This window comes from Marmota flaviventris, chromosome 12, assembly GCF_047511675.1.
Source record: "Marmota flaviventris isolate mMarFla1 chromosome 12, mMarFla1.hap1, whole genome shotgun sequence".
Taxonomy (NCBI): domain Eukaryota; kingdom Metazoa; phylum Chordata; class Mammalia; order Rodentia; family Sciuridae; genus Marmota; species Marmota flaviventris.
Genome location: NC_092509.1, coordinates 94,419,855 through 94,434,485, shown reverse-complemented (window position 1 = coordinate 94,434,485; position 14,631 = coordinate 94,419,855). Strand labels below are relative to the sequence as shown.

The window sequence follows — 14,631 nt, the reverse complement described above, 5'->3', positions numbered from 1 at the left end:
AAGTCTCTCTCAGTGTAGGGCAGCCGCACACATAGTCAGTGAGGCCAGCTCTGTCTGCTGACACAGCCAACACTGCTGCTGTGTCTTAATGGAGGGCTCTGTTCATCCGCAAGGAAGGCTCTCCCCAGAAAGGAAGAGCATAATCGTACAAGTTGGGGGTGAGCAGAGGGAACAGCTGTTCACACCATTTTGACCAGCAAATCACCCAGGGCTCTCTCTCCGGCTCAGAGGGGAAGGACTAAAACTAAACTAGTGGCTTTTCCAAGAGATGAAAAGCAACAGTCTCGGAGAAACTCCTTCAACTACCTCTTGGAGGTTTTGTCATTCCTTCATTCATTTGGGGGACAAAACTTCCTCAGTTATAACTTTTTAGTGCAGTTGCAGTTAAGATTCTAAGCCCAGAATCTGTCTCTGGAATTTTGCCATATGTCCCACAGCAACGCCTGGTGAGAGTAGTGGTTCTGAGGACCCAGGAGCCCTGAGGTGCAGCCAGGACACAGCTGCGACCACCAGCTGTGTGGTCTCAGACAAACCCTTGACCTCCACAGGCCACGGGCTATAACCAGTTAGATGTATATAATACCCTCTGATTCCTCACGCATCGTAAGCAGTGCTGAAGATTATAGAAAATAATGTTCCTGAAGGTGCGCTGAGGAAATGCTAAGGGTGGGCATGAGCCCAGGAACACTTTGGAGGGGTTTGCTTTATGGCACAACTGTGCACATAATGTACCATGGTCACCTAGAGCCTGATGGCATCAATCTTGCTGGGGGGGGTGGTCTCAGCTAGAGAGTTTTCTTGAGGCCCCTTCAGTCCTGTTCCACAATTAGATGCTTCTGTGGGTCACCTCCCCACTCCACTGCCACAAAGCTAAACGTGGACATTTTCCGTTTTTATTCTGTTTGAAGTTTTTTTTTTTTTTAAAGAAACCTGTTACGCCTGAGTGCTAAAATACTACAAATCATCTCTTAAAAATAAAAATGAAAATAACTTTGCTTTGATAATTTCATATCACACTCATAGCAATCCTTGTTCAGAAATTGCAGATAACTAGTTGAGATTTGCTGAAGTCAGAAATCGTTTAGATGTTAGCAGATAGGCACTGCTTCACATGGATGTATATTTAATATGAAAATGCAGACTCTGGACAAAGCAGTGACTCAAGTAGAATAACTGAGCCAATGTGGGGTTACTTTAAAAAGATGTTTTGTATTCCAAGTGAAGCATTTTGCTAAAGATTTTCTGTTTGTTCCTATGTCATTGGATTCCTTTAGTCTTAGTGAAAATCTGCTTCCCCTTTGGAAAATGGACCTCCAGAAGAAGGAAGGCCGAGTTCTGGTTCCAGTCCTGCTGCCCCCTAGCTGCAGTCCTGGGAATCACAACTTCTCTTGGCTTCTGCTTCTGTTAATTTAATTTAACCTTAAATTCATGGTAGCGGGTATCTTAAACCTCAGTTGCTCTTAGTTTTTTGGAAGGGGATTGAGATGTTGTTGGGACCAATTTTGTGGATAGTAGTCACATTCCAAGAACTAAGGGCCCTTATCCCATTCCTGTGTCTGGGCAAGATTTATCCCTGCCGCTGTCATGGCCTGTTATGGGCCCCTACTACGTAAGCTGACTGCCTTCACTTTCCTTTTGTTTTTCAGAACTTGTGATCCCAGACTCAGCAAATGTCTTCTATGCCATGAACAGCCAAGTGAACTTTGACTTCATTTTACGCAAAAAGAACCCCATAGAAGAACAGGTGAAACTGCGCAGCCGGACGAGCCTGACATTGCCTAGGACAGCTAAACGGGGCTGCTGGAGCAACAGACACAGCAAGATCACCCTCTGAAAGGGGCACACGTGGCCCTTCGCTTGCCACAGGCCGAGCAGGGCTGAGGAAGGCTGTGGTGATTGCAATGACCATCCAGTGTTAGAGGATCATTGGTGACATCAGCAGATATTTATTGAGTACTTAAGGTGTGCAGAGCACTATGTGGGGAAATTGGACATGACTTGACATGAAAAGGATGAAAGAGTCACTGATTTTCTTCGACCTATTTGAAGCTGAAATACAAAATTATCCACATGTGTAAATATATATATACACATATATTTAGTGTGTATGTGTGTATATATATGTAGATATATAAGAGGGACTTTATGGGATATTCTGGACTATGGAAAACAAATTTGCACAACGACCTAAGAAATTGAGGTCACTTTTTACAGGGAAATAGAAGAAACCGAGAACCGAAACTCCTACCTTCTGAGTTACCAGGGTCAACCCTAGGAATGCAGATTGTCCTTTGTGCCAGTATTACCTGAAGTCTGGGCTTAATTTTGGTAAAGGGAGAGGATTTCTTTCTCAATCAAGTGCCACCAGATAAAACAGTTGCAGGGGGCTGGAACTGCCACAGGCTGAATGAAATGCCACTTTGAGAAGGGTTTGGATGAGTCAGTGGCCTCCTACCTCTGCCTGAATCTGCCACTTTCTGCTCCCCAGGAGGGCAAGGACGGACTCCAGAGGTCCCTGTGCCCCACTGGTCGCCATCATAACACCTCTAGAGTCAACATGAGCCCGGTTCGATTTCTGGAAACCCTGTTGTGTTTGTTTTCTCTCCTAAAGAACATATCATAGTCATTGTTGCACAGATAGCCATGTTCTTCAGTAACTTATCAGCCAGGAAAGAAAGCGCAAAAGAATGATGACCTGTTTGGATGGACCCTTACCTGTCTTGGAATGCCACTACTTCCTTGCCTTTTCTGATCACCGTTTGCATGTAAAATTGTCTAGAGTCCTTTGCCATCTGGATCCTAGTACCTCTATATTATGTGCAATTTGTTCCTCAGGTGTAGACATTTCTACTGCGATTGACTTCATTTAATCATTTTGAACCTGTGAAAGATTTCTGAACAGCAATTACCCTGTTAATAGCCCCTTGAAAAGATGATCCCTGCTGATAACAGCATCTATTTTGCTTATTAACTTTTATAGCATTCCTGTGCCTAGTCATGGGGAAAGAAATGGGACTGCATATATTATCTCAGTCCTTTCTCAAAGAGGTACATTTGTCCAGATGGAATCGATAATGTTGTTTTTTCAGGCCCCATACTGGCTACAACAGTGTCACATTAAAGTGACATTTTTGTCTCTAGTAACACCATCATGGCCTCCCTTCCAAATCTGAGCTATGCTGGGGTTTGAACTAAAAAGCCATATGTGGGAAGTTGATATGTGTAAGAAGCACTTTCAGATTATCTTTTTTTAAGAAAAAAATTTCCCAAAATACCAGTTTTTATTCCAAAAATAAAAATAATGAACCCAGAATATGAAGTGCAGATTGTAACATGGATCTTTTTTAAAAATTTCTAATCCTGTTACAGCTCCCAAAGGTTGTGTGGGATTGATGTTATGTAAATAGACATGAATTCTACAAGAAACACCCGAACAAGTTCAGAGATTTGTGGCGATGGACCAAAGAATGAGCCAGAAAGTCCTCAGATTTCCTTGGTCTTTCTAGGAGATTGGACTGTGCATTGTAAAGATCGACTGGGTTTCAACTAGTCGAAAAAGCACTTTCTTCTGTTTGTGAGCCTCCAATTTACGCTTTTGTGAGGGGAGAAGAGAGGGTCAGGGTCGCAGCCATCATGGAGACTGAAGTAAATGTAGCCCCAGCCTGGTGCAAAGGTCAAAAAGAAAATGTAGAACCTTTGGCCTGGTCTAGGGTGTGGCTACCAAGACATACAAGTTGTTCCCATGTGCTCGCCCTGTGTGTTTATACTGTACATGTAGAGCCTAGATTTATATACTGCAATGTAAAAAAGAAAAGTATATATATATATATATATATATTTACCTTTTTTAAAAGATAATGGAAATTCCAAAGTAGATAAACATGGCCTCATTTATTTAATGCTACTTTAACTGTCTTAGTGGGCTTCCTGGTGGACAGCCGGGCAACACTTTCAGCTGCTCGCATGCTTGTCTCTCTGCATTTCCATCATCTGTTTACCTTTTGGTTAAACTAATAAACTGGTTTGGGACTTGGTTGGCATATGCTGCCAGACCCGAAGGGATTGTATCTGGAGTGTTAATCAGGAGGGTTCTGGGTTCCAGATAAGTCAATAAGCCTTTTGGAAGCCCACTCAGGGTCAGGTGAAAAGCTGAGGGAAAGCCAGTTAGAGGGGGTCCTCCACCCGCATGTGTCATGAGCATTTGGGGGCAAGAATGATGTCCCTAAGAAACTTCCTTCGGAGAGGGTGCTTTGCCAGATTGCTAGTCACTCGGTGGGGACACCTTTTATAAAATCCAACTTGGATGCAGATCTGAGGTAGTACTTCGTGTTCCTCCTGACAGCCTTTCCCAGCTCCACAGTGGCTACCATCTAGATGATCTTGAAATCTTCCACAGTCGTCCAAAAGCCAGGAGGCCCTCTAGAAGGAGGAAAGTTCTTCCCAAAGGGCATATAGTCTGAGTCCAGTCAACAAGCCACGTGATATCATAATTTATCTCATTATTTCCAAGTGTTTCTCAGCATTATTATTTTCCAATGGATTACTAAATGGACCCAAGTTATTATATTTAGGGGACCCTTAACAGATTTTGGGAACAGCCCAAGTAAGTTTCTTAAAATAGGAAATTCATTCTAGAAAACTAATTCCCTAGTTTTGTTCTTATCTAGGAACTGGGCTTGGTGACTTTTTGCCTGAGTGATACTGTCTTTAGATTTCTTCTTTGGGAGCATTTTCACATTCTTCATGCCACATAGGCATTCAGGAGGCATACAGTGTTGCTCATGTTCCCTGACTTTGGTGGCATCAAGACGTTCCCTGACACCAAATCTTTTTCTACAGATGCCTAAAATTCCACCGTGAAAAGTTATTTGCACTGTGTTTTTTCATTGCTTTTTCCCCTAGAATCTTTCCTAGAATGAAATACCTCAGGGAAGGATATATTAGTCTAGGCTAGACGAGATGGAAGCAAGCAACCAAGAAAACTCAGTAACTTAAACCTGTTTTATTTTTTCATCTATGTGACAGTATAATGCAAATCACACAAGTCTCTCTAATGGCTTTCCTCTAGTGGCCCAGGGATCTAGCCAGCTTCTGCCTTGCCACTCTACCATCTTGGTTTTTTTCCTTCATGTGATACTGATGGTAAAAAAGAGTGTGAACTTGAAAGTGTTCTGATTGCCTTAGATCAAAATGATGCATGTCACCCCCAGTCACAATCCATTGACCAACCTGCAGGCCTTGGTCTAAGTGCAGGGAGCTGGGAAAGGTAGACCATGTGGAGCAGCTGCTGAGCACTGCTGTCTCGACCACAGAGGGGCCACCCATCAGAAACAGTGTTTGGAGAGATGGCAGTAAGGACTTGAGGTGGGACTGTACGGAGCAAAGGAAGAGTTGAAGAAGAAAGATGTTCTAGAAGCCTGGAAAATTCAATAAGAGTCAATCAAATTTAGATTTGATTTTAGATTTTAGATTCAGAATTTGGAAACTATTGTTGGGTCTGGTTTCTCGACATCTCTTACCGAGGAGCCTGTGTCAAAGCAATTCGTTCATTCAACAGATTGAGGACTCCAATGTATGTAATTCTTCCTTAAACCTTAAAATCATGTAGTCACTACCCACATGTGACATATGAAGTTGAGTCCCAGAACACTTATATTGTCCAGAGTTAGGGCAGGATCTCTGCATTGTCAAAACCCACTCCGAGCTTGTCTCACTGGGCTGAGCACTGAGTGAAACAGGCTTTCTGACAGACGCTCCCCCGTGGCCTCACGGAGCTGGAGGGGATGCCAGGATCCCTGAGCCCCATCCCCAGCCTTCCAGTCATGTGAGCTCATACAGCTGACCTTAGTTAGGTGGGCATTTGTGTGGTTCTTAAAGTCTCTAGAGAACATTCGCGTGGGCCAGAGCACTGCTGCCTGCTTTCCCAAGCACTATCCATCGCACAGTTGAGAAATCCCTTAAGGCTAGGATTACTGAGTTACCTCCCCAGCTAGCATCTGAATCCATTTCTGAGCATGGACTCGTCCCATGGTGGTTGGGACAGGTGGGAGCTGGGAAAAATCATCAGCCGAATGAAGAGATTGCCAGGAGAGCCAGCTCTAGGACCACCACCCAGCTGCTGTCAACTGGGGACCCCAGAAGGACTTCCTAGAACCCATTTCATCCCCTCACTGTTTACACCCAAGCTCCATGTGCTGTCTAGGTCCAGAATGAAAGGGGTGTGAGTACCTCAAAGTTAAAAGAAACAGGACAATGAACAGCGAGTGATACTCAAACTGTTTCTGAATTGCTCCTGCCGTTAAAAATAAAGAAGAAAAAAGAAAAAATCAAGGAGCCAATTTTGAAATGGGAGAAACATTCCAAATGAGATGCGAGCTTTTCCTGGACATCTCTTTTGGATCCTTGTGTATGCAATAACCAGCAGCAAAAATTAACAAAATGTTAATTGAGAATGTGCAGTATGATCTGCTGAATAAGAAATATATGGTATTTCATAGGTGGGAAGCACATAGAGGTGGAGCTACCAGCTCCTCTATGTATCAGGCTCTGGGTGTGTGTGTGTGTGTGTGTGTGTGTGTGCGCGCGCGCGCGCGCGCATGCGTGTGCAGGTAGAGAGAGGGGTGGGGGGATTGTGATTAAAACATTAACTGTTAAAAAACAAAACTGACTATCCACCAGAAACTTTGAGGTGGCTGCACTTTGGCGTGGTGGGATCTGACTGCCTAGAGATCCAGATAGTGGGCCACTGACTATGTTAGGCAAGTTACATTAGCCATTTCCTTATCTGAAAAGCTATCAATAATAGCTTCTACCTTTGAGGCTCATATAGTATTAAATGACAGTGCCCAAAGACAAAGCAATTTTCACTTTGGCTCACGATGCAAGAGTTAGATGCTGTTATTCCTATGAATGTGCTGGCTTCCAAGAAGCTGTGTCCTCAACCCCGGCCCCCTGCCTGGATGAGCAGCCAGGCCCATCCAGATGCGATGTGAAAGTCTTGGAGATGGGCTTCAGTGTGTGGAACAGCACCCTGGGAAACTCTCAGCCTGCTGCTGCTTTGGGGAAAGACTGACTCATAGAATTGGAGAATGTCCAGGGCTCCTGCCAGAGAGGCTTGAGAGAGAGGCATGTGGGTCCAGAGGCTTCACAGAGTGGATACAGAGAGGGAGGTTGATGGGAGGAGGCCCTGAGCCGGTGCCTCTGGGAACCAGAGGTACGTGTCGTGCTCAGAGCCAGTGGGGACTCCTATCAGGAATCCACCTTCAGGGATGCTCTTTGCAGTCAGGGAGGGATATTTCTCTCAACAGAAGTGGCACTCCTGGGTCTTTCTTCTATCAGTCCAGCCCCCCTCAACTTTCCTGCAGGAAGGAGCTCTGGGCTCCAGAGCCCCCATCCAGGGTGGCTCAGACTAAATTGTGAAGAGGAGCAGCCATGGGCATGGGGCACTGGACACCCCATGCCTTTGTGAACGGTTCAGCTCAACCCCACCTCAGTCTTTCTCACTGTTACGAGTTTAAAGGGATAAAGTAGTCACTTTAAGGACTAGGCTGTCACCACTTCCTACCACTACTTTCCCCTTTCGTTCTCCTTTTTTGGCCTGTGGGCCAGATCAAGGCCTCCAGCGACTGGCCTGAATTTCTCTCTCACCCCCTGTCCTTGAACTTGTCTCCTGGACTACGCTCTGGGCAGCAGAACTTTACTGTGTATGTGCTGCTCTGGAAGCTGCCTCTTCCTCCTCCTGCCACCTGTCCCCTTGCACTCAGCTCTGTGCGGGTTCCTCCGCTGTCCCCAGTCCCCACAGTGCATGCTGGTGTTTCACAGCAGCACTTAAAACCCTTCAGCTCACGCCGTCATCGCTGGGGCCACTCAGCCCCCGTCTGGGGGTCTCCTTCAAACTTTTAAGTCCCTCTTGGGAAGGGACACGTTGTCACTGACTCTTAGATTCTAAGTTTGTCTACAAAACAGAGGGAGGGCTGCCCACTCCACCCTAAAAATCAAGTTCTCCCAAGAGCAAGAATCTGGCTGCCCCTAGGACAGGGAAGGCCCAGAGGAGCCCCTGGATCCATGAGGGCTCCAAAGCAGGTGCTCCACAGGCCGGAGCCGCTCAGATGTGGCAATTTTATTAAAATGCCCATCACCAAGGAAACAAGCAGAAGAAACTACAGGAAGGGGTATTAAAATAAACTCAGGGAAGGCTGGGGATATAGCTCAGTTGGTAGAGTGTTTGCCTCGCATGCACAAGGTTCAGTCCCCAGCACCACAAAAATAAAACCAAAAACCAGCAAATGAAAAATAAAGAGAATCCGATCCACAGAGACGGCTCTTTATCTTTCCACCCCTCTTCAGGGTAGATGAGAGGATGGCTTTGGGCTGGGAAGCAGCACAGCTGGTGGGGCAGGAACAACCCAAGCAAAGACCATCTCAAACTTCAACGCATCCTTGAGAGAAAGCAAAAAAGAAGCAGGTGCCAAGGGCACAGGTGGCCATTCTCCTGGCCTGCAACAAATTTTGACAAGCTGTCCATCCACCCCTTGCCCTGAATCCCATTCAATGTCTAAATCCTATGAATGTCATCTAAATTCCTCTTGTTCTGTGCTTGTCGTATGAGACGCCCCTTTCCAGGTAATCTTCTGTAACGTAATGTACTAAACCATCGCCACTTCCCTTCTCCAAGTGGGCAACAAAAAGCCCAGGCTGACTTCTCATGCTCGCCTCAGCTGCCCCACATCAGCGGCTTGCAGGGGGCCCTCACGCCCCTCTCCTCCCACCCCCACCCCGCCACACTGATCAGAACATGTCTGGGGGCAGCAGGTTCTTGCTTACGTAATAAACATCACCAGACATCATAATATGGGCATGCCGATGATTTCTAAGGCCGCCTACTCGTGATTATCTGACTCTGTCACCCCGTGAAGGAAGCCACCTTCATGTTACCAGAAATGGTTAGAGGGATTCCTTCCAACCATAAATGAAAAACCATAAGATTCCCTAGTTTGCGATCAAATGAGAACATTTCTTATTTTAGGTACCAACAGTTTCCTGGAAAATTCTGCATTTTTTGTCAGGAAAGTAACCAAACCTAGAATTCCCAAGAAACAACAGCTTCTGTAATTAGGATCAGGTCACAGTGCCCAGCACAGTCCTGAAAAAAGACAAGGCTCACACATGGTTTTTGAGACTGTAGGAAGCTGGATTTGAACTCCAAGGACTCACCCATCAGACCAACTGACAGTGGGGGAAATGTTCCCTATTAAACAAAACAACATAGAACTCAAGCTAACATGGAGTCTCCTTTTTTTTTTTTTTTTGGTTTTTGGTTTTTGGTTTTGTGTCCTTGGCCTGTACAAGCATCTCGGTAGCTTTCTGTGATTGGATAGACTGCCTGTTAGGACACAGATACATGAGGGGCACTTCCCTCAACACCCTCCACAGGGGGCTTCTGTTTCTCTATTCCCTAGAATTCTCTTCAGTGTGCACACCAGAACCCACCAGCCCACGACAACACCCACTTCACAGGAGGGCAGTAGCCACCCTTTCTCAGTTGCCATGGGGATCACACAGCAGCGATGGTCTCTGGCCTCCGTTGTCCATGGTCTAGTGCAGACCCAGTGCTCCCAGCAGTGTTGGCCAATGACCAGTGTTTGAGGAACCAATGAATCATTATAACTTTAAGCTAAGTTTTTTGTTTTTAATTTTTCACAAAGAGTTCCAGAAGGCAAATAGTTCACCACTCCCCGACCCTGAAATAGCACAGCAAGACAGACAAAAGCAGGGTGCTGGGAGGTCAGCTCCTTCTTTAGGATTCCTAAAGCAGACCCAAGTGGCCCCAAAGCAAGGCCATGTGTGGGTCCTCTGCAAAGTGTGGGTGCTCAGACCACAGACAGCAGCAGCAACACTGCTCAGGTGGGACTTGTCTATCCAGAAGACCCCACCTTGGATCCAAGAGGAACCCAGACAGGGTTTATCCAAACTCCAGAGGGAGAGAGCAGGTGTCAGGGACAGAAGCAAAGGCCTCTCTACTGAGGTCTCACATGAAAGCTAACAGCAAATGCCTTGGTTTATGACTAGAAAGGAGGAGGACACACACTGAGGTCAAAGCTCCTCTGGACTGCTGAAGAGAGGAGTTTCCCCCCAGAAATGCTAGATCTGCGGTTTACAATGTTGACAAGAAAAGAAGGTTGCTTGGGATTCAGACCTGAGCAGAGAGAAGCAAAGACTGGGCTTACTGGGCCAGAACTTTATTCACAGTACAATAGTCTTAGACAAAAATTCTAAAATTTAAATCCAACATCTTTGAAAAACGAGAATTCTTAAACCCATCAGACCAGCTGATGGGGGGAAATGTTCCCTATTAAACAAAACAGCACAGAACTCAATCTTCTCCCACTCCCAATACCCCAGCCGCCCACCCCAGAAAAGGAAATCATTAAAGCCAGGCACACTCGCACACACTCGTCTATGCAAACAAAATACCAAAGACCCAGGGAAGCCTTAGGAATCGCCTAAGGATTTGTCACTAGCTCCCCGGATGCTCTTCCTACTTTTCTAGAGAAGAAGAGCCAAGCCCTGACAGCTGTCCGAGCAGGAGAAACTGGAGTGGGGACAAGACCCCTCTTCTCAGCCCCGTGGCTTCTTATTCAGTGGAGAAGAATATCAAGAGTAAGGCAGGAGGGAAGGTGATGGTGGAGGATGTCCTAGGTGTCCGAGGATGACAGACGGTGCAGCTGGACGGTCTTGAGTCCAACTCTGCATGTCACATAAAATCAGTCTATGGGGGCAGCAGAATGGAGTTTCAGGGACATCTTTTGAGAAAGGTTGTCTACCTGGAATTTTGGCTCTGAGAGCTTCCCTGGTCATTGGTCTAAATCTGCTGTCCAGTCCATCATTTCTGATCAACGTCTCTCTCCGTATGTGGAGAATAATTTGCTTCTCAATGGTTAGAATACCCCAGCATCAGGCCTCCCGGCAAGAGACAGGCTGCTCAGAAGACTCAGATGGTTGACTCAGATGGTGTCTACGCTGGCCACTCCCAGGGGCGCAATGAAACCTCGCAACATCTGTTTCTCGGCCTCATCCTACAGACAATGTTTTCCCCACATTTTGTAAAATAAATAATTCAAAACAGAATGAAAAATCCAGGCAAGGACAATTGCTGGCCTGAAAATGTGCTCTGTCTCTCAACAGTGATTCATGAAACTCACCACCTGCAGCTCGTTCCCAAGCTAAGGGGTGGAGCTCAGGGTGTAAGGTGCTAGCTACAGCCACACGGGAAACCCAGGACAGGGCAGGAACACCCCAGCTCCCCCCACATATATTACATTTATCTTTATAAATATAGCTTCTTGACCTAAGTGGCCGCAATAGCAAAGGCCAAAGGTTGAGGTTTACCTTCCTCAAATGTCTACCAAATTATATCCACATGGCAAACTGGGAATTCCAGTCGCCATAGATGGTCAAGGACCATGTCCCAGACAGACCCAATCACCCATCGATACTGGATAATGAGGATAAGAATGTTAAAAATTCACTTTGTAATAAAGCTCATGACAGAATTTCTTTAAATTAAAGCCAGATTAATATGATTTTAAATGGTTTGATTTCCACACTCAAAGGAAAAAAAACTTATTACGTACACAAATTTTCAAAGTCATAGAATATGGATGATCTTACACTAATAAATGTAGTTTAGTTGACTTTGAGTTTTCAAGGTCACATCTATTACATAAAATGGACAGTCCAGACCATGAATGAGGTCTAGCTGGTTTGGCTGTTTTGACTGCCCATTTAATGATGTGACAACTTGGTGATCCCATCCCTTGGACAAGACTCTGAGCCACCCCTGTTGCCTCCCTGTCATGGGCAGCAGTATCATATGACTACTGAGCAGAACTGGACGTCTGAACTGAAGTGTAACTTGGCAGTTCCCATAAAACCTATCTTGTAGCCATCCTAGGGAATTTGGGTTTAATTTCCTTATTCCTCTCCACTTTCAGAAATAAATTCATTTTGATCAATTACATGGGATCACTTTAGTTAGATGAACTGATCACTAAAAAAAAAAAATGGATAGCACTTTAGAAAAACCAAACAGTGATGGACCCATGGGTGTCATACTCCCTGGGAGATTTCATAGCTCGTCCCTCGAAGGCACATTGTCCACAGAAGTTGGTGATGGCAGAGCCTCTGTGTTTTTGGCATTGCTGTGGATATGACCCTGCTTCCGGGACTTCCAGGAATGTGTCCTGTCCCAGTCGGTGGCCACGGTCTCATTGTCCCAGATGGTCGAGGTCTCTGTGTCACTCAGATACCCCGGCTGGCCTGTGTAGTGTGTGGGGTAGATGAGCAAGGGTTCTGCGGAGAAGGCTTTCAGGTCTCTGGATTCATAATACTCCTTGTACTCAGCTCTGAAAACAAGAGATTCACAGGTACATGAGGGGGTAGAAAACTTAGGGAACAGCGGGAAAGAATCGGGGGCCCTTGCTGCTGGGAGCCATTAGCCAAGTAGGTATGACAATTTCCTTGCCAGCGTACCCCATGTTGCTGACATTTTGCAGTGACATTGAATGTAGGTGACCTTGCTCAAGGACCAGGGCGGATTAGGGTGTTCCCGATTTACGATAATCGGGTTTAGGGCGTTCCCAGTTTAGGTTCCAGGTTTAAGGTTTAAGATTATTCCTGCTGGGAATAGGGCGTATCCTGCTGCCTGAGTTCCCCTTGAGTTCTCACAGGATTCAGACAGTATTTTTTGGGAGACAGAAGCCCAGTGGAGGTGGATTTGGGCAGAGAACGTGGATTTCCCCAGAACGTGATTGTAGATGGCTGGTGTGAGTTCGGGAATAAAGAGTTGCTGTTTGAATCTACAAGCTGTGTGGTGGCTCGTGATTGTGTGCCCAGCCAGACTGCGGCACCTTGCTAGTCATCTCTGAAACTACTAGGATTCATTTCATTATTTTTTTAAGTTGTGTTATTGTGGAAGACCTTGGGCTCCAAACACAATCCAGATTTATTGAAAGCTTTCAGAAAATCTACACAAGCAAGCAAAAGGGTCAGGATATTTCTGTTGGAGTAATTTAAAGGAAGAGTTTCAGATCTTATTCTGAAAGTTAAAAATTAGGCTCTGTTGGACTTTAATGATAAACAAACATGACCATTTTACAAAAAATGCCCAGTTCCAGAGTTAAGACACCTGAGATCCAGCCAGCAGCGATAGGTAAGTGACATGGTGAAGCGTTGGATACATGCCAACTAGAATTTGCATTTGAGCTTCTTACAGCTGTTACAGCTGCCTTCAAGTCTAAAGTAGAGGGACAACTTGACCCCCTCCCAGGGCTCCTGTGCAGGTTACATGAGTTGACATCGGAACAGCTTCTTGGTCTGCAGTGCAATGGTAATTGAATAAGGATTGATGTCCCTTCTATTTCTGCCAGGGCACACAGGTAAAGTCGGTCTCTCATATGCTAGATGAAAGAGTGAGGGGCTCCATTCTTCAGTGGATGGGAGACAAAGTGAACAGGATGCAGTCTGGGAAATTTCAACAGCTAAAATGAAGCCATCTAGTTGGAGATCACCCAGAAGCAGAGAAAGAACCAAAGTCAGAGACTGGTCTCCTGCTCCGTTCCTCAATTTAATAACCATCGATGGAGCCAGTTTTATGTGTAGTATTTAGGCTAAGCTCTAAGGATGCAGATGTGAGTGTTCCTGCCCTCAAAGGATTCACTGCTTATTTAGGAGACGACAGGTAAACCACTATCTGCCACACTTTCTGATCAGTGCTAGGTCAGAGTAAGCGTCTGGGCTGTGGGAATTCTGAGTATCACACCACCTTCTTCCATGGACACCCTACTCAGATGCTACCTCCACACCCCTGGACTTCTCACACACCTCTGTGACTTCAAAAATTACTATATATCAACAGGATTTGCTTATGAGTCCATGTTTCCAACCAGATTATGAACTCTGAAAGGATGGGTACCATTGCCCAGCCAATTGTGCAGACACAAAGTCAGCTGAATGAACTGAAAAAATTGGGGTGCTTCAAAGGGTAAGACCTTCATCTTAAAGTGTGTGAGGTTATGGAAGTAAGAAGGATAAAGACAAGTAAAATCTGAGCAGGCTATGATTCTACACACTGGACCACAGGGCAAAACACTCACCTTCTCTGCCTCATCTTACCCATCTGTTAAAGGGGGGTAGTGGCTTGAGTCAGTGTCTCCTGGTTATGGTTATAACCATAACCATAAGATCATTTAGGAAACCAGAAAGATAATTTGGGAAAGCAGTACCACTTTAGAAAGCATCAAGTTCTACCCAGAAAGTGTAATTTGTAAACAGGCTATGCCCAAGGGACAGGCAGGTAGTGGAAGGTACTCACACAGGATGCTTGTTGTACATGATTGGCAGAAATTCATCCACTGGCAGCATCTTCCCAAAAGGATTAGCTCCAACCAGCTTCTGTGCTCCTTCCAAAGAGATGACATAGCCCAGCGTCCAGTAGGAATAGTCCGCTTCGACCAGATTCCCCACGTTGGGCACCGCTTTCTCTGGCTCTTTTACTTGCATTCTCTTCCTACCAATGTAACTAAAAGGAAAGGAGAGGAGGAGAAAATTTCAACTTGAACATTAATAAGAATG

At 45.6% G+C, this 14,631-nt stretch overlaps 2 protein-coding genes across 3 annotated transcripts in view; one reads left to right on the top strand and one right to left on the bottom strand.

Annotated features, from left to right (window-relative positions):
* The window catches only part of Rgl1 (ral guanine nucleotide dissociation stimulator like 1), a 147,445-nt gene extending 143,383 nt beyond the window's left edge, over positions 1 to 4,062 (top strand). For both annotated transcript variants that reach the window (XM_027935030.2, XM_027935028.2), the window contains exon 18: positions 1,647 to 4,062. In XM_027935030.2, the coding sequence (XP_027790831.1) occupies positions 1,647 to 1,834 (188 nt within the window). In that variant the 3' untranslated portion in view covers positions 1,835 to 4,062. The remainder of the gene's footprint in view (positions 1 to 1,646) is intronic.
* Positions 4,063 to 9,998: 5,936 nt separating this feature from the next.
* The window catches only part of Colgalt2 (collagen beta(1-O)galactosyltransferase 2), a 96,184-nt gene continuing 91,551 nt past the window's right edge, over positions 9,999 to 14,631 (bottom strand). The window contains exons 11-12 of the mRNA XM_027934964.2: positions 14,372 to 14,578; positions 9,999 to 12,404 (exon numbers count right to left, since the gene is read on the bottom strand). Coding sequence (XP_027790765.2) covers positions 12,128 to 12,404; positions 14,372 to 14,578 — 484 coding nt within the window. The 3' untranslated portion in view covers positions 9,999 to 12,127. The remainder of the gene's footprint in view (positions 12,405 to 14,371; positions 14,579 to 14,631) is intronic.